This window comes from Nomascus leucogenys, chromosome 13 (genome assembly GCF_006542625.1).
Source record: "Nomascus leucogenys isolate Asia chromosome 13, Asia_NLE_v1, whole genome shotgun sequence".
Classification (NCBI taxonomy): Eukaryota; Metazoa; Chordata; class Mammalia; order Primates; family Hylobatidae; genus Nomascus; species Nomascus leucogenys.
In genome coordinates, this window is record NC_044393.1 from 60,016,190 (window position 1) to 60,040,740 (window position 24,551).

General features: G+C 35.3%; 1 protein-coding gene across 5 annotated transcripts in view; it reads right to left on the reverse strand.

Annotated features, from left to right (window-relative positions):
- Nucleotides 1–24,551, reverse strand: part of IMMP2L (inner mitochondrial membrane peptidase subunit 2) — an 894,195-nt gene that overhangs the window by 283,126 nt on the left and 586,518 nt on the right. For 4 of the 5 annotated variants that reach the window (XM_030826759.1, XM_003261198.4, XM_030826756.1 and 1 more), the window contains one exon: nt 20,799–20,864. In XM_030826759.1, the coding sequence (XP_030682619.1) occupies nt 20,799–20,864 (66 nt within the window). Of the gene's footprint in view, nt 1–19,615; nt 20,398–20,798; nt 20,865–24,551 lie in introns of those variants that run through there. The other variant, XM_030826757.1, reaches the window with a different exon arrangement.

Genomic DNA, 24,551 nt, shown 5'->3' on the forward strand with positions numbered 1-24,551 from the left:
TACTTGTAAAGTCAGTGTAATACTTTATTATCAAACATTGCAAATATTTTTAAAATAATGACGTATATTGACCACAAAATCTCTGAAATGATGACAATTAAAGGACAGATGGATGTGATGAATCCCTGAACAGTACGTCTTTACTTATGAGACTAAAAAGTAATACTAACAGAAATTTAGTTCAGGGATCACTAGCTAAGGCATACAGTTTCACACTGTCCCAACTCCAGGTTTCTCTCCTCCAAGGATTTCTCCAGCAATGCTGGCATGACTACTGTGCAGGAAAGTATCATAGGTATTTTTAGGCCCTTTTGACAGTCAGCTTCTTGAAAAGAGAGTTTCTGACTTAGCCTCACATTCCCTACTGTGGTCTGTTTGTGGTACATGCTCATTTGATGTGTGTTGAATATGCACATTGATGCAAGTACAAAACCAATTCGTTTTTAAGAGAACTCTAAAAAAGACTTTGGTAGAGTGTATCTTTGTTCAAAATATTTGTTTCCCATCCCTGACAGAGGGATAGGTGAGTACATGCCCACCCTGTTGATTTCAGACTTGGTCATGCAGCGGCTTCTTTTGGCCAATGATGTGTATGTGGAAATAATATGTGCCACTTTTAAGTAGAAGTCTTAAGATCCATCCTATCGTTCCACCATGCTTTTGTTCTCCATCTCCCCTGCGACTATTAATGCCTTGATAGCCTTATTCCCTGCAGGAAAAAAAAAATATGCAGCAGAGCCTAATGTAACCCCCCATGGGGAACATATAATGGAGCAAGAAACAAGCCTCTATTAACTGCAGGCTATTCAGATGTGGGGGTAGGGTGTTACCACAGAAGAAGTTAGTCTACACTGACTGACACGGGGCCCATTTAAGACTTTTCAATAATAAACAAGCATATCCTCATCCCCTTTGCTATGCAGTGACAATCCCTGCAGCATTTATGCTGCTGGAGAGAGAAAAATGAAAACAGATGGCTGAGACTCATGTTCTTTACCACTTGCTTTCCTTAACCTTCAGCAACATGAAAAACTAATGTTCAGCAAATTAAAGAGTTTACATTTTTAAAGATAAGGAGTTGGGATTGATACTAATTGGACTAAGTTGAAATATTTCCAAAATAAATAGAATCATTTCACAGAGTGATACTCAGGATTGAAGTTTTATAAATACTGCAGAGAGCTTTCTGCAGTCATTAAATTTGACAAATACTTAGTGAGCACACCCTTGATATGCTGGATTTCATAAGGCAGGATTGTTCTGGGCTCCAAAAATAAGTCATTGCTCCTGACCTCAGGGAGCTCACAGATAGAGAAACACATGTACTATTGGCTCTAATATAATCAGATGTATTTTACATCTGTCAGATCAATAAAGTATTATGGAATCAGAGAAGAGGACAATTATTCCTCTTTTGTCAGGGTAAGGATACAGGATGTTGTTAGATGGATGGGGATGGAGAAGGATCTGCCACATTCCAGATAAAACATGAATATAACAAGATAAGCATGAAAGTATTTTTAAAATCTGGAATACTATAGCTCAAGCACATAGAGTGTGTGTGTGTGTGTGTGTGTGTGTGTAAGACAGAGAGAGAGACAGGGAGAGAGAATGAGAATGTAGGTAGGGTCCTGAGGATTAAAGAGTATACATTGAAAAATCTCCCTCACTCTCCTGACCCTCCAGTTCCTTCTCTAAAGGCAAAGTTACTCATTTACTACCAACTACTAGTTAGTTACTAGTTTAGATTACAAAGAAAGTGGAAGTGGACTCTTGGAAAAATGATTGGGATGGAAGTGGCAGTCAGAATCTGACATTTTATGTTAACTAATTCCAAAGACAGTTTACTCATATACAAGGTATGTGTGTTTGTGTGTATGTATACGTCTGTGTGTACATATAGATCCTTTTCTCTTAACTGTCCTAGAGAAATTCTGTCTTATGATGTACTATAATGTCCTTAACTGCACTGACATACATTTAGAATGTCTTCTGTCTTTTGCTATTAGAAACAATGTTATAATTAACTCCCTTATACACATTCTTTTGCAATCATGTGAAAATATATCTACCTGATAAATTACCAGAAATGAAAATGCTGAGTAGGAATTCGCCAGGCAAAAACAAAACAAAACAAAGGGAACAAGACAAAAGGAAGGTGCTTTCCACAAAGGCAATGGTATGCAAAATGTTACATAGCTGCCAAGAAAATGCAAACTATAGGTATGGCCAGAGGCAGTGGGGAGAATGTGGCTGCAGGGATACTCAGAGGCCACAATATGAGGGGCCGCATCTGCAGGGCTCCTGTTTATGGAAGGCATAATGAGATTAACATTTTTTAAAAAGCAGGAATGCATAATAAGATTAACATTTTTAAAAAAGCATTCTTGTGGAAGTTGAAGAATGGATTGGCATGGGTAAGAAAGGGAAATCAGTTAGGATGCAGCCACAGTAATCCAGGGAGGAAATAATGAAGGCCTGGTAACCCATCTTCCTGGGCTCTGTGAAGGAAAATACCCACCTCGCTTGCTTCTTGCACTTTCCCTTTTTGGGAGACCTCAAAGGCCAGTGGTTAAGATGCCTCGCGGTAAAATATCTGCCACTGAGCGTGACTCAGCTATGGGATCCATCCCTGTGCCCGGGAGTGGGAGAACAGTCTTCCTTCTACAAAAATGTATGTACTGACAGCTTCCAGTTTTTCTATAGAAAAAGTTATTATTATAGAATTTAGGAGCTGGAAGACATGGAAATCATTTAGTCCAAAGGTCCTGAGATTACTGTCAGCCGCGTTCCATTTTTCTAAAGCCTTGTAATCACGGAGAGGTCAGAGATTGAGAAAAAAGTGGAAGTGAACTCCTAAAGAAACAATTAGGGTGGAGGTTGTGAGCAGAATCAGACCCTTTACATTAAAGTACCCAAAGGCAACAGGAGGACCTGACACCACGGTGTGCTTTCCCACCAAACATTCCAACCAATATCCTAACACTGGGAATTTAAGCTTAAGCATGGAGACAGTGGCAGCTCACTTGAAGATTTTGAGATTTGTGATCTAGAATGTTCCAATCTATCCTGTGGGAAGATCGCATCATTTTATACCCGAATAAACCAAAATGTAAACAAATTAAACCATTCACCTCAAATTCAAGCAGTTAATTGGTGAGAGGCCAAATACCAAAACAGGTTCTCAAATTTCAGCGTGCACCAGAATCACCTGGAGTGCTTGTTAAAACCTAGATTTCTGGGCCCCATCTCCAAAGTTTCCAATTCAAAGTGTAGGGAGTGAGAATCAATAATGTATTAAATACATTTCTAAGAAGTTCCCTGCTGACTCCGATGCCTCTGATCACACTTAGAGAAACAATCTACTACAACGATGCTACCCTTCATGTGGTAGTTACGTTGCCTACAGAATGTACATAGACATATATATGGTCCTCTACAATAAAGTATTCCTAGGTTTTATAAATTTAAAATATTGAGACAAATATATTGCAAAATTTACAGTAAACTCCCATGTCTCTGTATCTCTAAAACCCAATAGATTAATATTAACTCACTAATAACTACAAAACCAACAGGTAAATGTATCAAAGTTATGCCAGATGTTTCAATTTCTAGAGTTCTACTTCATGGATCTAAAACCACCAAAAATAAGATTATATAACTTAAAAAATTATTTTACCTTTGTTTCTTTAAATAATCTATGAGAATGAATAGAACTAAAAGGCAAATCACAAAGTGAAGATATATTTGATCTAAATATGACAAGGCATTAATATATTAAAACTGTTAAGAAAACATTTAATACCATTTTTTTGTTTGTTTTTTTTTTGTTTTTGAGACGGAGTCTCACTCTGTCGCCCAGGCTGGAGTGCAGTGGCACAATCTCGACTCACTGCAGGCTCTGCCTTTCAGGTTCACGCCATTCTCCTGCCTCAGCCTCCCAAGTAGCTGGGACTACAGGCGCCCGCCACCACGCCCGGCTAATTTTTTGTATTTTTAGTAGAGATGGGGTTTCACGGTGTTAGCCAGGATGGTCTCCATCCCCTGACCTCGTGATCTGCCCGCTTCGGCCTCCCAACGTACTGGGATTACAGGCGTGAGCCACTGCGCCCGGCCTAATACCATTTTTTAAAACGGACAATTCTGGAATAGTTTTTACAAAAGGAAATAAAAGGATAGTAAATGCATAAAATATTCATTCTTTTAACAATGAAAATAATATAAACTAAAACAACAATAAGAGTTTTTTTCACCTTTCATATTAGCAAAGATTAAAATGATTTGAATACTCATTAGTGGCTTACTCTACAGTGAAATTTTCGTGCATTGCTGGGGAAGTTTCATTATCATAACCTCCTTGATTTCCTTCCACTTTATTGCTAAGGATGTTGTGGGTTTTAATAAAAAATAAGCATTATTTTTTGAAAGTCATGTGAGAATACTAGGGCTCAGGAACATTATAAAGCTAGGAGTCATTTCAATTTCCATCATGCAGTAAACATTCTCTTGATTTTAATGATAGCTGTATTAGATTTAGAATTCAGGCTTCATTTACATAATCCTCCAAAGACGGCCCCAGAAATCCATTAAAGGTCACCTTACTTTCCCATACATAAACCAAATTCTAATCTGTTCATTCATCTCCTCAAAAGCATATTCCAGGGTTTTGTAAAGCTTACTACTTATTATACTTTCGTCTCAAATAGAAAATCTTTCCATTTTGGCTTTCCATCCTACTAAACTCCATTCCAGTATGTATTACTCACTCCTCTTCATGTTACAGTAAAAGATTAAATAGTTGTTTACTTTTTGATGTATGTAAAATTGAAATCTAGGCTCCAGAAATATTCTTTGGAAGTATCAGTACACCTAGAGCTGAAGCAGCATGGGATGCAGCAATTTTCACTGTCTGCTCCTGGCTGCATATTAAAATCAGGTATCACATAGTGGTCAGGGAATATAATTTATTTGTGTAATAAACAAAGTAGAAAATCTCTTTGATTCCCAGGTGTCCAGTTGCAGAGCCCAAAGTTAATGCTGCTCTCCATACCCCAAATATACAGGTTTCACCGCACAATTTACTCTTCTGAAAGAAAATATCAACAACTGTCAGCCCCCTAATAAGGAAAAACATTTTATCATTTTCACTCAAATTCTTATTTGAATCCCAACCAGGAGGATGATCAATTTCAAAATCTGATTAGTTCTGCTGAGGAGAACCATTCAGACTCTCATGCAAGATTACTTTGCAGAAGAAAACTAGAGATACTTTTTTTAAAAAATAGAAATTTATCATTAATATTTCTTTCAATAAACATTTTCCAACTCTATCAAACAGCAAACACATTTTAGTTTCAAATCAACATTTAAATATGGAAATAATTACTGCTTGTTCCTGACACTATTACATACATAGGTATCACTCACAATGTGTTAGATAGTATTTGAATATTTTCTATAACAATGAATGAATTCAGGAATTAAATTGCTTTTTTAAAAGTTATTAGCTCCATTTTCTCTCTACTATTGGTTTGGTCCAGCACAGTCACAGCAAGCTAAAATAGCCACCAAAAGATAATTGGAGTTGGGCTGGGTTTATAAAAGAAGCTATAAATAACATGGAATAGTATTCTGATGAAGAATTTTCTCAACTGCAGCTATTCCGTTTGTGTTAAGAAGAAACTGTTTGGGCAATGAAATTTAGTATTCTTTTTTGCGAGCTTTGTCACTGCTCTCCAGTTAAGGTGCTATGCAGTGTTCTTGTAGTATAACAGCTCTTCCCCATTGTGATATTAATTTTGGGTGCCAATTTAACTGGATTAAAAATTGCTAAGAGAACTGGTAAAGGGTTATTTCTGAGTGTGTCTCTGCGGGTGTTTCCAGAAGAGACTGGCTTTAAGTCAGTGAACTAAGTGGGGTGAATCCACCCTCAACATGGGCGGGCATCATCCAATGAGCTGGGGGCTTGGATGTAACACAAATGCAATTTCCTCTCTCTCCTAGAGCTAGGATATACTCTTCTCCTGTCCTTAAACAACAGAACTCCAGGCTCTTTGGCGTTTGCACCCCACAACTTACACCACTGCTCCCCTGCCTCCACCAGGTTCTCAGGCCTCTGGCCTCAGATTGTGAGTTACACCATTGGTTTCCCTTGTTCTGAGACATTTGGGCTTAGACTGAGCCATGCTATGGGCACTTCAGGGTCTCCAGCTTGCAGGTGGCCTGTTATGGCAGTTCTCAGCCTCCATAATCACATGAGCCAATTCTCCTAATAAATCCCCTCTGTCTATACATCATATATATGTACTGGTTTTGTCTCTCTGAAGAACTCTAATATATCCATCCAACTCAAGACATATATCTTCATTGTCTAGGTGTGCCCATGTGGTTGGTTTCTAGCAATTCAGGAAAATCTCACTTAAATTAACAACTCAATATTTTCTCTTTTGTTGCTCTCTGCCTCAACCAATATATAACTAACAAATCCATGGCTCTTAGGCTAATTCCTCTCTTCTGTTTAAACTGTTGGCCAAGACTAAAAATAAGTTTTATATTTTCTACTGATTTCCAAGTTAAGGAAATGAAAGTAGATAATATAGCCCACAGGTCAGCAAAACTACAGCCTATGGACCAAATCTAGTTCAACATCTGTTTTTGTACATAAACTTTTATTGGGAATTTATTTATTTTATATGTTGCCTATGGTTGTTTTCATGCTACAATATCAGAGTTAAATAGATTTCTCAGAGAGTATGGCCTGCAAAACCAAGCCTATATACTGTCTGTCTTTTTAAAGAAAAAGTATGCTGATCTCTGCTACAGAGACAAGAAAAAAAATATTAGAAAAACAGTAAGTGCAATTTCTTGCCAACAGGTCGCAATACGCAGGAAGAAGCAGGTTAAGATTAGAAAGATACAGTAGATAGCATTTGAGTACTTCCATGGAAAGTTTTAAAAGTATTTGCACTAGAAGTCTAACACCCACCATTATGCAATATACCCACGTAAGAAACAAGCACATATACCCTATGAATCTAAAATAAAAATTTTTAAATCCCCTGAATAATGGTTTTTGTATACTTTTGCTTATGTTGCATGTTGCATGAAATCATTGCAAAAACTGCTGTCATGAAGCTATTTCACTACGTTTCTTTCCAGACATTGCACATTTTCAGGTCTTACTTTTTAATCTAATCCACTTTGAGTTGATTTTTTGTGTGGTGTAAGATAAAGGTACAATTTCATTCTTCGGTATCTGGATATCCAGTTTTTGTCAACATCATTTGTTAAAGAGACTGACTTTTCCCCATCGTGTATTCTTGGCACCCTTGTTAAAGATCAATTGACTGTATATGCATGGGTTTCTGTCAGTGTCTCTATTCTGTTTCATTGGTCTATAGGTATGTCTCTAGGCCAGTACCATATTGTTGTAATTACTGTAGCTTTGTAACATATTTTGAAATCAGAAAATATGATGCCTCCAATTTTGTTATTCTTTGTCAAGAAGAACAGGATATACTGTTGTTTGGGTTATTCAGGATACACTGTTGGTTAGAATGCAAAGTGGTTCAGCTTCTATGGAAAACAGTATGGAGGTTCCTCAAAAAATTAAAAATAGAACTACCATATATGATCTGGCAATTCTACTTTTGGATATACATCCCAAAAAAATTAAAATGAGAATATCAAAGGGATATTAGCCTTCCCATGTTCTTTGCAACATTGTTCACAATAGCCAAGATGTAGAATCAACCTACTGACAATGAGGGGTAGAATGATATAGTAATGGTGTGTTATACTTGGAGTAGCATTACAGGAAGTGCAGTCCCAGCTCTGTTCCTTACAAAGTTGTTGAGTTCTATGAGTATGATGTATTTTTAACCATTTCCATAGACAGATGAATGGATACACAAAATGTGGCATATATATATATATGTATATATGTATATATATGTATATATATGTATATATATGCCCCAAGTTCATGTATATATATATGCCAAATATATATATACATGAACTTGAAATATTTTTCAAGTATTAAAAAAAGGGAATCCTGCCACATGCAACAACATGAATGAACCCTAAGAGTATTAGGTTGAGTTAAGCCAGTTACAGAGGGACAAACACTGCATGATCCCACTTACATGAAGTATCTGAAACACTCAAATTCATAGAAACAGAGGAGAAGGGGGTTACCAGGAGCTGGGGGAGGTGGTGATGGGCAGTTGGTAATCAATGAGTATAAAATTAGGTTAAGCAAGATGAATAAGTTCTAGAGATCTCTGTACAACATTGTGCCTATAGTAAACAATACTGTATTGCACATTTAAAAATCTTTTAAGAGGGTAGATCTCATATAAAGTATTGAAATCACAATAAAATAAAAATGTAAATTAAAAAAACTTTTAATTTGTTTCTTCCAACTTTACAATTTACAAAACATAGAGCTATTCATTAACCTAGGAGAACATTCATATTATTTCAACAATCATAACAAAAATTTGATAATCTAAAATAGGCAAGGCATTCTGTTAAGCTCTGAAGAAGCCAAACAGAAAATTAGTCAATAACAAATTAAATGTTCATCGTGTGTTAAAGCTCACAAAGTATTGCTGCATGTATATATGGTGTGTGTGTGTGTATGTGTGTATGTGTGTGGGTGTATATGTACATATATTTAATCTCATTTGGTCTTCAAAATAATCCAGAAAATGGAGAGATACAAATACATCAAACTCAGAAATCAATAACTTTGCCAAGGTTACACAGCTTTGTATGGAACACAGCTGGGACTGAACTTCCTATTGCCTTACTCCAAGTGTAATAACACCATCTACTATATCATGCTATTCTTCATTATCCATAAACACCTAAAAAATCTTTTATACACTTTTTTAATAAAAATGTAAAAGCATCCATAACTAATTAAATCAATAACTTGAATGTATCTGTTCCCTACATAAAATTCTTCCTCCCAACATCTTAAAAGAGAAACCCTGGTCAACGCTAAGTTAAACAAGGTTAACTGAAATTGCACAAAAATAGAAGAGCTCTTTCCTAATATTAAGTAATTGTTCAGGCTGAAATATTCAAGACTCTTTCTGACATGCTTCTGAAGCTCAGCTAAAAACAGTGGGTATTTTAAAAGACAATTTTTAAGCTTCCTACTGAGATAATTATACTTATATGTCCTTTCCAAATACTTGACAGACTTACATTACCAATGACAGAGAAAAAAAACATAAATTAATATTTAGCTCAAAGGAAGGTACAAAAGTTACTATTTCTCTATATCTTTACTTGGAGTTCATACCTTTAGAAAGTTATAGTACTAAGAAATGTAATTGAGCCAGCAGTAAAGAAGGCTAATTAACACATTTATGCTAGAGTTTGCGATTTTTTGAATTTTTGCATGAGTGAAAAATCAGATGTTGGCAATAACCTTCAGCAGTAGTACAAAAAAAACTCCCACACATTTAGCATTCCAATAATGGAACACTAGGCATAAGTGGGTTAATACACGAATGCACTAACCAGCTCTAAGTGTGATGTTCTTCCTGCTAGGAAACACCAGACTCCAAAGGAGAACTTCATAATGTCCATCTGTATTGGGGGAAAAGCTGAGGCTCATGGTAGAACTAAGGAGTAATGTTCCAAAGCCAGTCCAAGAAGTGGGAAAGAAGTTTTGTCAAAAGTATCAAAAGTTAGAAACTGATTACCATCTTCAGATAGAGGCATGGAGATGTGGATGAGGATAAAGCTGGATTAGTCATCCTGCTAGGCTCTGTGTTGAAGAGATTCTTCCTAATGAAGCTAAGTCAATGTGTTTCCCATCTTAGATACCTCAGTTATTTTAGCCCATGGACTACCTAGAAAGGACATGATGGTTCTAATATTTCATTTTCGATATAGTGAGTTTAATATAAAAAATATTGAATAATGAGGACACTATTCAATATTCCTTCTCTTTCCCTTACTTTTCTATACATTTGTCTAGATCACATATCATTGCTGCCCAGTAATATAGTCATGATATCTTGGTGTATGCTACTGCTAGGACAATTCCAAGACTTACTAAGTAGGCAATTATGGAATTGTCATGTCTTCCAATACCTACCTAGCAAAGGTATGCTAGTGTAACATGTATGGGGAACTCCCCACAGATATACATCTGATTCCTTAGAAATATACTTCAAGTGCATATTTTCATTTTGGAATATTCAAGATAAAATCTGGTATAAAATAAAAATTTTTCTAATCTTTTTTTATATACTTTAAGTTCTGGGGTACATGTGTGGAACATGCAGTTTTGTTACACAGGTATACACATGCCATGGTGGTTTGCTGCACCCATCAGCCCGTCACCTACATTAGGTATTTCTCCTAGTGCTGTCCCTCTCCTAGTCCCCCACCTCCAAACAGGCCCCAGTGTGTGATATTCCCCTCCCCTGTATCCATGTGTTCTCATTGTTCAGCTACCACTTATGAGTGAGAACACGCTGTTGTTTGATTTTCGGTTCTTGTGTTAGTTTGCTGAGAATGATGGTTTCCAGCTTCATCCATGTCCCTGCAAAGGACGTGAACTCATCCTTTTTTATGGTTGCATAGTATTCCATGGTGTATATGTGCCACTTTTTCTTTATCCAGTCTATCATTGATGGGCATTTGGGTTGCTTCCAAGTCTTTGCTATTGTGAATAGTGCCACAATAAACATATATGTGCATGTATCTTTACAGTAGAATGATCCATAATCCTTTGGGTATATACCCAGTAATGTGATTGCTGGGTCAAATGCTATTTCTGGTTCTAGGTCCTTGAGGAATCGTCACACTGTCTACCACAATGGTTGAATTAATTTACACTCCCACCAACAGTGTAAAAGCATTCCTATTTTTCCACATCCTCTCCAGCATCTGTTGTTTCCTGACTTTTTAATGATCGCCATTCTAAGTGGCGTGAGATGGCATCTCATTGTGGTTTTGATTTGCATTTCTCTGGTGACCAGTGATGAGCTTTTTTCATATGTTTGTTGGCTGCATAAATGTCTTCTTTTGAGAAGTGTCTGTTCATATCCTTCGCCCACTTTTTGATGGTGTTGTTTGTCTAATCTTTTCAGTGTGACATAGATTAGAAGAATACACACCAGACATATGTCTGGGGGTGTGATTAGAGGGAGAGAAATGAGAACCTTTTCTTTTTACGTTTTATGCTTTAGTGTTGTTTGAATTTTCTCTACTAAGTACATATTATTTTTGCAATTAAGAAGGAGGCTACAGATCTCCTTCTCATCTCAAACTCCAACTCAAAATTTGTCTCCAACACAGCTGGGCCACTCAGGCCCACCAGATGTTCCTGCTAAGCTCCAGAGGTTTTAGTGCATCTTCATAGTGGCAATTCTCTTGTTATATTCCATTTCTTTTGCTGCCTTTGTTGTCTTTCCACCGGACTATAAACTTAAAAAGGGCAAGAATTAATCTTTGGCTTTTAATATTTATAATCCCAGAGACAGGAACAGTGTTTAACACACAGGAAATATTCAAGGCACTCAATAAATCATGATCAAATCACAACAACAACGACCGCTACCTGATATTTACTGAACACATTTAAGAGCCAGGCACTGTGCTAACCAAATTATATCCATTATTTCATATAATTCTCAAGAAAGCACTATGGAGTATACACTATCACAATTTCCATTTTATTGATGAGGAAGATTTCATTTACAGAGTTAAGTAATTTGCCAAAGTGGCAAAGCTGGGATCTGAACCAAGGCAGTTTGAGTTCATAGTTTGTGCTCATGGCTTCTACATCATACCAAATAAATAACTAGGCACGAATGAATAAATATGCAAGATTTTCATACCTAAAGATGAACTCCATTCATGAGAGATAGGTGGACTAAGGTAGAAAATAAAACCATTCAAGGAAACCACTGACAGGGGTGGGGAGAGTATCACAAAAATAGGTGTCACCATTATTGGAAAAAGCAATTCAATCTAAATGGCCTATCTGCAGCTGTCACGCATGAAAGCATATGCCCTATGTTTGATGTATTGCCTCCAGAAACCTCCCTATACTGCTAAACTGATTACACAAATAATGTGTTTTTTAATCAACATTTTTCACATTTATTAATCTTGATATAAAATCGATTCTATATATAAACTTAAATATATGTAAAGAGACTATATATGAACTTAAGGTGACTATCTCTCTGGTGATTAGAAACAAATACCTATTGCTAAGACATACAGTTTTTATTAACAATTCCATTTTTATTCACTGATACAGCAATAGTATGGAAAATAATCCACCTACAACTTTAGAAAAGAAAGAAATATTTCCATAAAGGTATAGGTTGTCTAATAATCTATGATTCTTCAGTAAGGAAAAATTATAATTATTTAACAAGAAAAAGGTAAGAATATCCACAATATACTAATAATTTCTAGGGGTAACATCAGAGGGATACTGATGATTTTTCACAAATGCCTCTTATTTGGTGGCAACTAAACCCTTGGACAGAGTCTAAGACATTTAATTGTACCACTCAATCCCTTGTCTATTAAACGGCAGCATTGGTCAGACCCTAAGCATTAAAGACAGGTGTACAATACTATTTTGATTTGGGAAAATTCAGTGTTCAAATTAAATCAGGCTAAAGGGCCTCAAAGATTTCTGAACACCTTCTGCTTAAGCTACCAACAACTAAGAAACAGTGTACAAATACCCTCTGTCCTCAAAAGGACCGCCTACTCGACTCCCATTTGAGAACTATAAAATAAAACTCTTAGCTTCCATGCTCTAAAACATTTTACTCATCAAATATTTAACAGGGTCCTGGACATGAGTTTCTTTCAAATCTCCCTCCTTTCAGGACAGAAACCATCTCTAATTATTAATCTACCAAAAATGACATAAATGAATGCATGATCTTCAAGAAGAGAGCCACATGGATACATTGGCTTCTATTATTCAGAGCTACTGCACCAATCATTAAAAAAAAGAAGTTATTAAACAAGCATCATTCGTAGTTTCACTGGGCAAAACTCAATTTAGTTCTGTTTTTCTTCCTACAAAGATTCATCGTTTGCTGGAACCTAATATGATTCAACCAGCTATGGTAGACTAATATTGATTTCCACATCTTCAATAGTACATTTAAAATCAACAGGCTTTGAAATGTTTAATTTCTGGTGACAAATGGATTTTTTTTTTGCTAATACCAGAAAGTTGTTTTTAATAAATTAGGGTATTTTGACATTTTACAATATAGTCTTTAAACTCAAAGACAAATTGTCATTTAAATATTTTGCAGTGAGAGAAGACTCATGATTCTCTATCTCAGATTAGTCTGCAATATCAATACTTGTTAAAGAAAGCCTTGTGCTGTACTCACCAGCACAAAATGACTGCGTCATGAGCAGTACGCACTTCTTGACAACAGCATTGATCCTCCCCTGCCTGATTCCTCCCTGGAGCCAAGAAGTGATTCTGTTTTCTATGAACACTTCCTGGAATTCTCCTGAACAGTCAGGCCCATGAACTAAACAAAATCCAATTATGTGAAGTGATTTATAAAGCAGATTACATTTCTTTAGTAGGGCAACCATTTGTTTCATCTTGTTTTGGCAGTCCCAGTTTACGTTAACTCCCTCATGTAATAATGAATTAATCTTTTTTCACTCTCAAAGTGTCCTCATTTACATGATAAGTTATATGGTCATCTTTTTCACTATGGACTAAAAAGAGTCCATTCCCTTACTTCATTGAGGTTGCTAACCACATGGAGCCCGAGATTCCAAAATTCTATAAAGTGGTATTTCACCGAGAGAGGAAAAATAATGCTGGACTTCATTTCTAACTGGGCAGAGAAGATCTACGAAACAGAAATACAAGTGTCCCAGTAAAAACGTTGATGCCTTAACAATTTCACTTGTGGTTGCCTTACATTGACTTGCTGGAGTTTAGTGCTTTGCATTCATTTTATGCTTTTCTAAAACAATGCTTCTATTTGAGTCATAACAAATTAATAAGAAAAAGCAATTAACCAAAAATAACATTTCGGTGGAACTAATGGGTCTAAGTATTAGTAGAATCAGCTTATTTTTAATGTTTGATGTTATAGATAAGCATACCCATTTGGGTCAATATTATGAAAATGACTGCATTCCTAGCTATGAGATCCAGAGAATCAAGCAATTGCCTTGTGATTTTAATCAATGCTGACATCAAGGTAGAAAGTTCAGGCCCTCCACAGTCTCATCTTTTACATTTATTTGTAAATTCAGCTGAATTCTCTGAAAAAGTACTCTGAAAGCCTACTTTTTGCCTTGTCAATATAATCATAATGACTGTGACTATAAATAATGTAACATAATATAAATAACATAACTACTTTCATCTGAGTCATTTAAAATAACAAACAAAACTATCATGCATGTCACAAACAAGGACACAACTATTTCTACAAGAAGCTAGATATTATTTTCTCAAGAGAAAAACACTTTGACCAGTGGTTTGAGTCAGATTATCCCTCTTTAGTCTATTCTCCAAGCAGCAGAAAGAGTGATTCTTTAAAAATGCCAATCAGATCATCTACTCCATGGCTTGCCACCCTTCTAAAATAAATCCAAAGTCCTTTCTAGGACCCACAAGTCTCTAAAAACCTCTCAGATCTAGTCTTACTTCAGTTTCCCTCCTTCAGTAAAGTCCCAACCATGCTGGCTTCTTGTTCTTCCTTGAACTCACCTATCCATCTTAGGTTTGCATTTGTTATTCCTTTGGTTTGAACTCTCCTCTCCTCAGACATTAAGATGACTCTTTCCCTGCCTTCCTTAATTTATGAGTCTCTTCAAACATCTTTTTGTTACAGAAGTTTTCAGTGAACATCCTACAGCCCCAGACCCTTACCATCTCTCTCTACCCCCTTTTCTACTTTATTTTTCTTCATAGCACTTCTTACCCATGACATTGCGTTATGTGTTATATATTTGTTTATTGTCTGCTCCTAACCACTAGAATGTAAGCATCATGAGGACAGGAACACTGTCTCTTCTGTTCACTTACGTCTCTCCAGTATCTAGACCAGTGCTTTTTAAATGAATGGCACTAAGGTCTACACAGTCAGTGAACTGATTAAATGAAATTTAACCTGATCACCCAAAAGCAATTTCGAAATTTGTTTTAAAATGTTTTACCCTGTAAATCTAAAGTCCAAAATTTCCCCATTGCACATGAACTTTAAATCAATTTTCTCTAAAATGGTTTTTCATGCTGTGTTGATAAGAGTACAAACGTACACAAACCTCTTGAGAGGAAAATTTGGCAGTATATATTGGAACTAAAAATAACCACAATAACAACAATAACAAACTTGACCCAATATTTCCACCTTTAGCTATCTATTCTACAAAAATAAACACACAGGTGTACAAAGGTATGTGTGCAAGGATGTTCATTAAAGCATTTTGAGTTTTACAAGCTTGTGTTATTTCCGTAATTTCAAACAAATCTTTAAAAGAAGTTGATTTTTCCCAGAGAGTAATGTCAAAGCAACTCTAAGGAGAGCAGATTACAGTTTTACTGAAATGTTTTTAAAGGTAATGCTCAGCAAAGTGACTGCTAATTGTAATGCCCCATTCTGGGATGTCTCATCTTATCTGTCATACCAACGAGCCCTTACCAACAGGTTCCTCATAAGTACAAGGTATGCAGCAGATGACTGGTCTATCTAGCCACAGCTAGATGCCTACAGGGAAGGATGCCTACCCCAAACGCAGTAGATCAACTGGTTGACCAGCTGTCTGTCAGGTGGATAGGTCCTAGATCTATATCTCAAAGGGTGACACTCAGATTTCTCTCAGGTAATTCAGACATGAGGCACATCCAAGAAGTCAGTAGTTGGCGGTGGGGCAAAAGCCAACCAAAACACAGATAGGCAAAAGCAATGTGCAAAGGAGAATGCAAGTGACGGAAAATGGAAGTGCTGCAACACTGTCATTCCCATTCCACAGTAAAGCTAGGCTGAGCCTTGGCTCCTACTGCCCTACTTCCCCAGGTACCCTTAAGTGCTCTTTAAGCTATATTTCACTACATATCTGCTTTTGCCACCTAAAGGAAGGTAACTACCAGAATATTAAATGGAAGATTGGATTAATCCTTCAATTAATCCTTCAAGGGGTCTAACCTCAAATACTACTGAAACCTACAGTAAGTATAAATAAGTCCTAAAAAATAAGACTGTTTCCTTGATCATTTTATGAAATATCAAATTCTTTCCAAGAAAATATTTTCGGTGGCCTATATTTTAGTTTAGCTCACCTAATAACATCCAGTAATATCCAGAGGAAAGATGGGACTGAAAAATCAACATCGCAGACCAAAGCACCTTGCCTGTCGCAAGTCAGGGGACCAGCAGACTAAGGGCTTCTAGTAGTCGACAGCAGATTTCTATAATTTTTAATATACTCTGGCATTTTAAAAAAATTGAGTCACAGAGAAAAGATGTACGTGCATCAGTAAATAATATTCTACTCCCTAAATACCCCTTAACATTTGACATTGTTAGAAAATCATTATCAGAATGTATGTGTTCAATTATTAATATAAAATCCAGGAAGCCAAGGATCTTCAGGTGCCAAAGTTTCAAAGGGAAAGAAGTTTTTAATTTTCTTTAAAAACATCAAACGCTGAAAAATGATTTTTTTAAATCAATTATCAAATAGTTTTAGAGGCCACACAGTTGGAAGGTCCTTTATTTACGTTTTTCATTGCTCCATGATAGAGGTGTACCAAAAGGGGACAGATAGGCCCATATGACCCTGGTGTCAATTCGCAGACTTTGCACATGGGGTACAGCAGTGGAAAGAGAGGAGGTAGACCTTTTACATCATCCAACTCCCGTTCCCTCGACTCCCAACCTTGCACCATTAACCCTTGCTCTGGCTCTGGTTCTGCTGTGAACCCAATATTTACATGTGCTGAGGAAAGCAACAACTTGTACTTTTCCTCAGAAAGGTCTGTTGTAGGATTTCTGATTGCATAAAGCATTTTATGTCTGATCAAGCTTTGCAGTTGCACATTGTTGACTGTTCAGCTAGTGACCAATAATGACCCATCTGAGTTAAAAGCTGTGTTATCTTTGGATTACAATATAAAATGGATCCCTTGGTATTCCTAATCCTGTTAGATTGCTTTATGTAGATGAAATTTTTGCCTGCTTTGGTGCCACATTCTTTTGGGTTTTAAAAATAGCTTTATTAAGATATAATTCATATAACAGAATTTATCCATTTAAAATGTACAACTCAATGTTTTTAGTATAGTGTATTCACAGAGTTCTGTAACCATCACCACAATCTAATTTTAGGACACTTTCATACTCCCCCAACACAACAAAAACCTTATACTCATTAGCAGTAACTCTCATTTCCCCTCTTCCATGCCTCTGGGAATCAGTAATCTATTTCTGTTTCTAGGAATTTGTCTATTCTGGACCTTTCATATAAATGGAATCATACATATATGGTCTTCTGTGACTGGCTTCCTTTGCCTACGGTAATGTTTTCAAGGTTTGCTGACATTCTTTGAATGGGATTTGCATCATATCTACATACTGTTTTCCAAATACTAAAAGTGTATTTTGGATATTTGTGATATATACCAAATGGCTTTCTAAATGTACTGCTCTTCCCAGTTTCTGCCACAAAGCAAAAGGCTGGATAGTCTCTTGAAAAAAAAAAAAGTCACCAAGTTCTTCTAGTTTAGAATGTACATTCTATAAGAAATGATATCTAAGTCATTTTATACTAATAGACTTAACCTCGACTAAATCATAGCATTATATATCCTCCTCCAAATGCTCACTCCATTAAAATAATCAAAATCAAAGAACCTCTTATAACTTAAAATATAAACAATCCAATACAAAATGTGCAAATGATCTGAACAGTTATTTCACCCAAAAAGAGATATGAATGGAAAGTATGCACATGGACAGATACTCAATATCACTAGCCTTCAGAGAAATGCAATTCAAAACCACAATGAGATTCTACTTCTCACCCACTAGGATGGCTATAATACAAAATATTCACAATACCAAGTGCTGGCAAGGATGTAAAAAAACTAGATTCCTTATGCATTGCTGGCAGAACATGAAATGATACAGCCAGTTTCTAAAATAGTTTGGCAGTTTCTTAAAAAGTTAAACATGAACCTACCATAACGCTCAGCATCCCACAAATACAGTTGTCCCTCCGTATTTGTGGGAGATTCATTCCCACAAATATAGATACCAAAATCCCCCCACAGATACCAAAATCCACAGATGCTCAAGTTCCTTACATAAAATGATGTAGTATTTGCATATAACTATGCACATCCCCCATATCCTTAAAATTATCTCTAGGTTACTTATTCCTAATACAATATAAATGCTATGTAAATATTTGTTTTACTGCATTGTTTAGGGAATAATGACAAGAAAAAAGTCTGTATTTTTTTTTCAGTACAGACACAACTATCCTTTGTTTTCTCTCTCTCTGAATATCTTCCATCTTCAGTTGGTTGAAACCAAGGATACAGAACCCATGCATACAGAGGGCCAACTGCATACCCAATAGAAATGAGAATATATTTCCACCAAAAGACCCAGATGTTCATAGTATTTATACCAATACCTATAGAATTACTCATAATATCCCCACACTGGAAACAATCCTAATATGCATCAAGTTGTGAATGGATAAACAAAATGTGGTAAGTCTATAAAATAGATTATACTCAGGAATAAAAATAAACTAATAACATGCACAATATAGAGAAACCTAAAAAACACTGTTAGCAACAACAACAACAAAAAAACACAGACACCAAAGACTATATATTGTATAATTCCATTTAAATAAAATTTCTGGAGAAGGCTAAACTCTAGAGACTGAAAGCAGACCTGTGGCTGTCTCGAGTTGGGAGTTAAAGTAGGAGTTTAGTGCAAATGGACAAGAGAGAACTTTTGAAGGTAATAGGTAAGAGAAGTGTTCAAAAACTAGATTGTTGTGGGGGTTGCACAATTGTATACATTTATACTAAAACTCATTGAACTGTATATTTTAAATGGGTCAATTGTATGGTAAATAAATTATACCTCATGATTTGGGATATAAGAAGCAGTGAAAATTAGTGAGCTAAACCATTGTTCTTTTGTCTAAATAATTAGGAAGTTAGACATCTTGGAATGTACCAAACTCTGAAAGGATATTACTTATTTTTTAAGTGGAATGGTGAAGTTTCCATACATCAAAAATCAAATATATTTTTCAATTTTGGTCATTGCTTTACTTATTGATACATGTGGCTGATTAAAATCTTTTAAAAACTTGAAAAAAAAAAAGAACTTCATTGATATCATGTAGGCCACTAAGGAGCACTCAATCCTGACGTGAAAATTGTTGCTATGAATTTCTACAGCAATAAGTTCTCAAATTGTTTGGTATCAGGACTCCTTCACATTTTACAAAATAATTGAGAATCTCAAAAAACTTTTATTTATGTGGCCACTATTTACCAGTAATTATCACATTAGAAATTAAAATAGAAAATTGTTTTAAAATTTCATTTATTGATTCAATTTAAAATACCAATAATAAACCCTTATGTTAACAAAAAGAGTATGATTTAAATAAAAATTATAGTCCTTTTCCAAAAGCAAACAATAAACAGTAAAAATAATGATTTTTTTTTAATTTTTGCAAATCTTTTTAGTTTCTGGCTTAATAGAAAACAGCTGGATTCTCCTATCTGCTCCTGCATTCAATCAACTCCAATATTACACATCTGGAAAACTCCACCATACACTCACAAGAGAATGAGAGTGAAAAAAGGCGAGTAACACCTTAGTATTATTAGGAAAGTAGTTTTAATCTCATAGACCCCCAAAGGGTCTTGGGGATCCCCTGGGATCCTCTGGCCATGCTGTGAGAACTGCTGGCCTGGAATCTGCTCTAAAACTGACTGAGGTTCATTTCAGTGAGATTAATTAATATGTACTATCATTAATACAAATACTTTAGGATCAAGTTTTTTTAGAAAACAGGGTCAGTACTTCCTGAATGTAGTATTCAAAGCATTTTGGTTACCACATTGTATGGGCCTGGCTAAAACTTGTTTAAAACAAGAAAGGAATCACAATGAGACATATCATGCCACACAGTATTTACTTGCTGAATGTCAACAATTGTTCTTGATTTATCAGCAAGTACAATAAATACAACATTACTAAAGGCTGCTTAAACACCTGATTGTTACAATCTTATCATCTAAAGCTTTCATTCTTGTCACTGATTCAGAAGTTTCTGTTTCATATCCTTTTCAGTTTTCTCCCATCTCTACAAGTACAAGAGTCCTCTTAGTTTCTGCATTTGCTTCTAAAATAGTTAAATGTTCTTGAATTTTTTTAAATGAACCTTAACATCATAATGTTAAAACAGTCATACTAATTTTAATATCTGATCAATAATGATTTAATGATCATTTTAGACTATACGGTTAATTTAAATTAATATTTATCCTATACTTCACAATTAAAGAATAACAATATGATCAGTAAGTTTATCTATATTCCTTACAACCTGAAAGGTTAATGATGCTCATTAAAGATGTACCAGCTCATTTGGAATGTCTCCAAAACTTTGGCCCTCGTGGACTTGAGATGTATTTCCCAAATAATGTAGGTAACAGAACTCTAGATATTTAAAATTTGAACTCAGAAACAACAGTAAATACTTACCTGACAATATCTCCTTCAAGAGCAATCACTCTCTTAATGATCTTCTGTTCTGGGTTTTTAGGAGACCTAGAACAAGAAGATAACGTTATACAATCAGTTATGTCTATTGTCGTTTTAGGAAGATGAAAAGAAATTATAACAAAATAGGCTATATTAAAGTCTTTACAGATTCCTTTGTACCCCATGACATAACATTAGTCTCACTTGGGTTCCAAGTGATATGAAGTGACTACCGAAGTAATTCTCATTTTAAATAAACTCTGGGGAAAAAAAAAAGCCATGTTAAAACTTTACAAAAATAAAAAATACAGAGGAATAAAACATTTTCTTATTAAGGAATAAAATTTATTATTAAATTATTATTGTTGTTAAAGATAGGTTCTGATATGGTTTGGCTCTGTGTCCCCACTCGAGTCTAATTTCAAATTGTAATCCCTATGTGTAGACGGAGGGGACCTGGTGGGAGGTGACTGGATTATGGGGTTGGTTTCCCTCATGCTGTTCTCATGAGATGTGATGATTTAAGAATGTGGCACTTTCCCTTCGCTTGCTTGCTCTCTCTCCTGCCGCCATGAGAAGATGTGCCTCACTTCCCTGTATCCTTCTGCTACGATTGCAAGTTTCCTGAGAACTTCGCAGCCATGTGGAACTGAGTCAATTAAACCTCTTTTCTTTATAAATTATCCAGTCTCAGGTAGTATCTTTATAGCAGTGTGAGAACTGACTAACACAAGTACTTAGAGGAAAGAAGATTAGTACGTAAGAAAATGCTTGCACATTTCTTTAAAATGATAACATACTTCAGTTTTTTTAAATTTCATTTAAAATTAAGGAGTTTTTATTTAAATCCCATAAAAACAATGAAGATGCGAAGCATTTTCTTTAAAAAATAAAGAATTAGAGAATTCTTTGAAACTACATTTGGGTTTAGCCATTTGATGATTATAGAATTCAGAGTGCTAAAACAGGGCTACTGACAGTTAAAATAAATTGATGAGTTTTGATATACTTAATACAGACATCATTTATTTCAAGCTACCTGATTATGGTAAATTTTCACTTACAGTAATACTCTTTAAATAAATCTCTGCCTCTCCTGGTATATATACCCTACGCAGTTCCTTTCCACACTGTGATAGGATTCATCTGTGAGGTCAATAGTTTGTGGTAAAACTGATGGTGCAACACTTTTGAGATTATGTTATAAAACAGACTTACAGGCTCTCCCTCTTTCTCTCCTTCTCCCTCTCCCCTCCTTCCTTCCTCTTTCTATTTTTTCCTCTCACGTCTCTTTCATGGATCACTCTAGAAGTCTGCTCTGTCCTGAGTAGCCTAAGGAGAGACTCATGTGGTGAAGCAGGAAGGTCGGCTAACAGTCACATTAGTGAGCTTCAAAGCACGTACTTAGTCAAGTCTTCAGAGACTGTGGCTCTGATCAACAGCTTGACTGCAAATTCGTGAGAGACCTTGAGTCAGAACCACACAGCTAAGATGCTTCTGGTTTCCTCACCCTCAGAAAATATGTGAGTTAATAAATGTTTGTTGTTTTAAGATGCTAGACATTGGGGTAATTTGTCATGCAGCAATGGGTAACTCTATCTTAATATGGTCAATTTCCTGCCAATAACATTTTAAGCCTTTTGATTTAACAGAAACATCTCATACATCACATAAATGATCATTTAATATATATTTCAAAATCATGCATAGATAAAAATATTTTAAATTCAAGTCACATTTTGAATTGAAGTACTTTTTAAAAGGAATGTAAATGCGCAAAAACTGAAAAGATCAAATATATTCAAACTGTACATTCCATCAAAGGAAATGTGCACTTTCAATAAGATTTATATTTCACAATATGTCTTGCAGAGAAAATGAAATCATGTAAGCTAGTTGCATTTATTTGTAACAATTAGTTTCACAGTTTTTCACTAAGTTAATTTTTTTATTTTAAAATGAAATTTGATCAGAGTTTTGATTGGCCTCATCCCTTTATTAAATCAAGTAAATATTATGTTTCTATAACTTTAATGTCATTTATGTACAGCTGAAGTGAGGGGTACGGGCATATTCAAGCTAATGAAATTAAGATACTCTCTGCAGGGTTACTTATAGACCTTTTAGAAAAATGCCCCTCGCATGTCTTCTATTTTAAAAACTAGGAAAGTATAAAATATTATTCAGCCTCACTGGTCATCAAATAATTGCATATCAAAATAATGGATATTAAAACACTTTCTTACTATATTGACAAAGATGTACTACTACTAATAAAAATAAATTGCTGTTGAGAGATTAGGGACACTGGTACTCTACATATAAACTATTTGGTCGTGTAACATGCCTTTCTATAAGACAATATCAAGATTTTATATTCTTTTAAACATAATAATCATACTTCTAGAAATGTACCCTAATGAGATGATTACAAATGTATGCAAAATTTTGGCTACATGGATAGTTAAAGCATTACTGTCTATCTGAAAAAAGAAAAAAATTCAACAAGAGCAGACAGGTTAAATAAACCACAGTCCCACTCACATGATAAAATAGTCATTAAAAATGATGTTATAGAAGAATATTTAGTGATATGGAAATACCAACAAAATGTATGGATTGAAACCGTATGTTAGAAAATATTATTTGTGGCATGATTTCACATCTGTAATAGCAGAAAGAGAAATGTGCATCCATTTTTACTGGGAACTGAGGAAAAAGATTCTGCCGGGCGCGGTGGCTCACGCTTGTAATCCCAGCACTTTGGGAGGCCGAGGCGGGTGGATCACTAGGTCAGGAGATCGAGACCACAGTGAAACCCCGTCTCTACTAAAAATACAAAAAATTAGCCGGGCGTGGTGGCGGGCGCCTGTAGTCCCAGCTACTCGGAGAGGCTGAGGCAGGAGAATGGCGTGAACCCAGGAGGCGGAGCTTGCAGTGAGCCTAGACTGCGCCACTGCACTCCAGCCTGGGCCACAGAGCGAGACTCCATCTCAAAAAAAAAAAAAGATTCTAAAACAAAAGGAAAAGGAAAAGTTCTGTGGGGATAAAAGCTTTCATGTTCAGATTTTTGGTCCAATTATTGGGATATAATTTAGCGGATGACAACTATTTGTTTTATATGACATTACCCAAGAAGACATGCTCCAAGATAGGGGTTAAGATCTGAATTAATTATCAAGTTTACTGCCTAATATTGAGGTGAGATAAACATTAATGAATTAATATAAAAAGCAATCCCTATCAGTGTAAAAAATATTTTATGCCAACAATGTTTAAGCTTTTGAGATTCTTGAAAGGTATTCTATATTTTAAAATAATCTATATTTTAAGATCATGAAGCAAAATAGAGTATGCAAAGGGAGCTATCTATATAATTAAAGTTTTATGAATTACTACTTCAAATATATCTTTAAATTTTAATGTAATATTAAACTCATGAATCTAATCAAATAATTTCAAAATGAAAAAGCTATTACTAACATTAATTCCATTACTGTTTAAAATCTATATCTATATTTTAATCATTAGGCTGTTGAATGCATTACTTTGATGTAAGTAGAAGTGCTCAGAGAGTTATTACAGATTTACATCATGAAACTTATTAAACTTCTCTTTGTCTTAATTTTCTTGGCCACTTGCCTATCTACTAGAAAATATGAAGAATAACAAGTGAAGGATTATGCTTTACTTGAGGCATACAATGTATGCTCCCCAATAAATACTAAAATTTACATTTAAACTTGTAAGTTT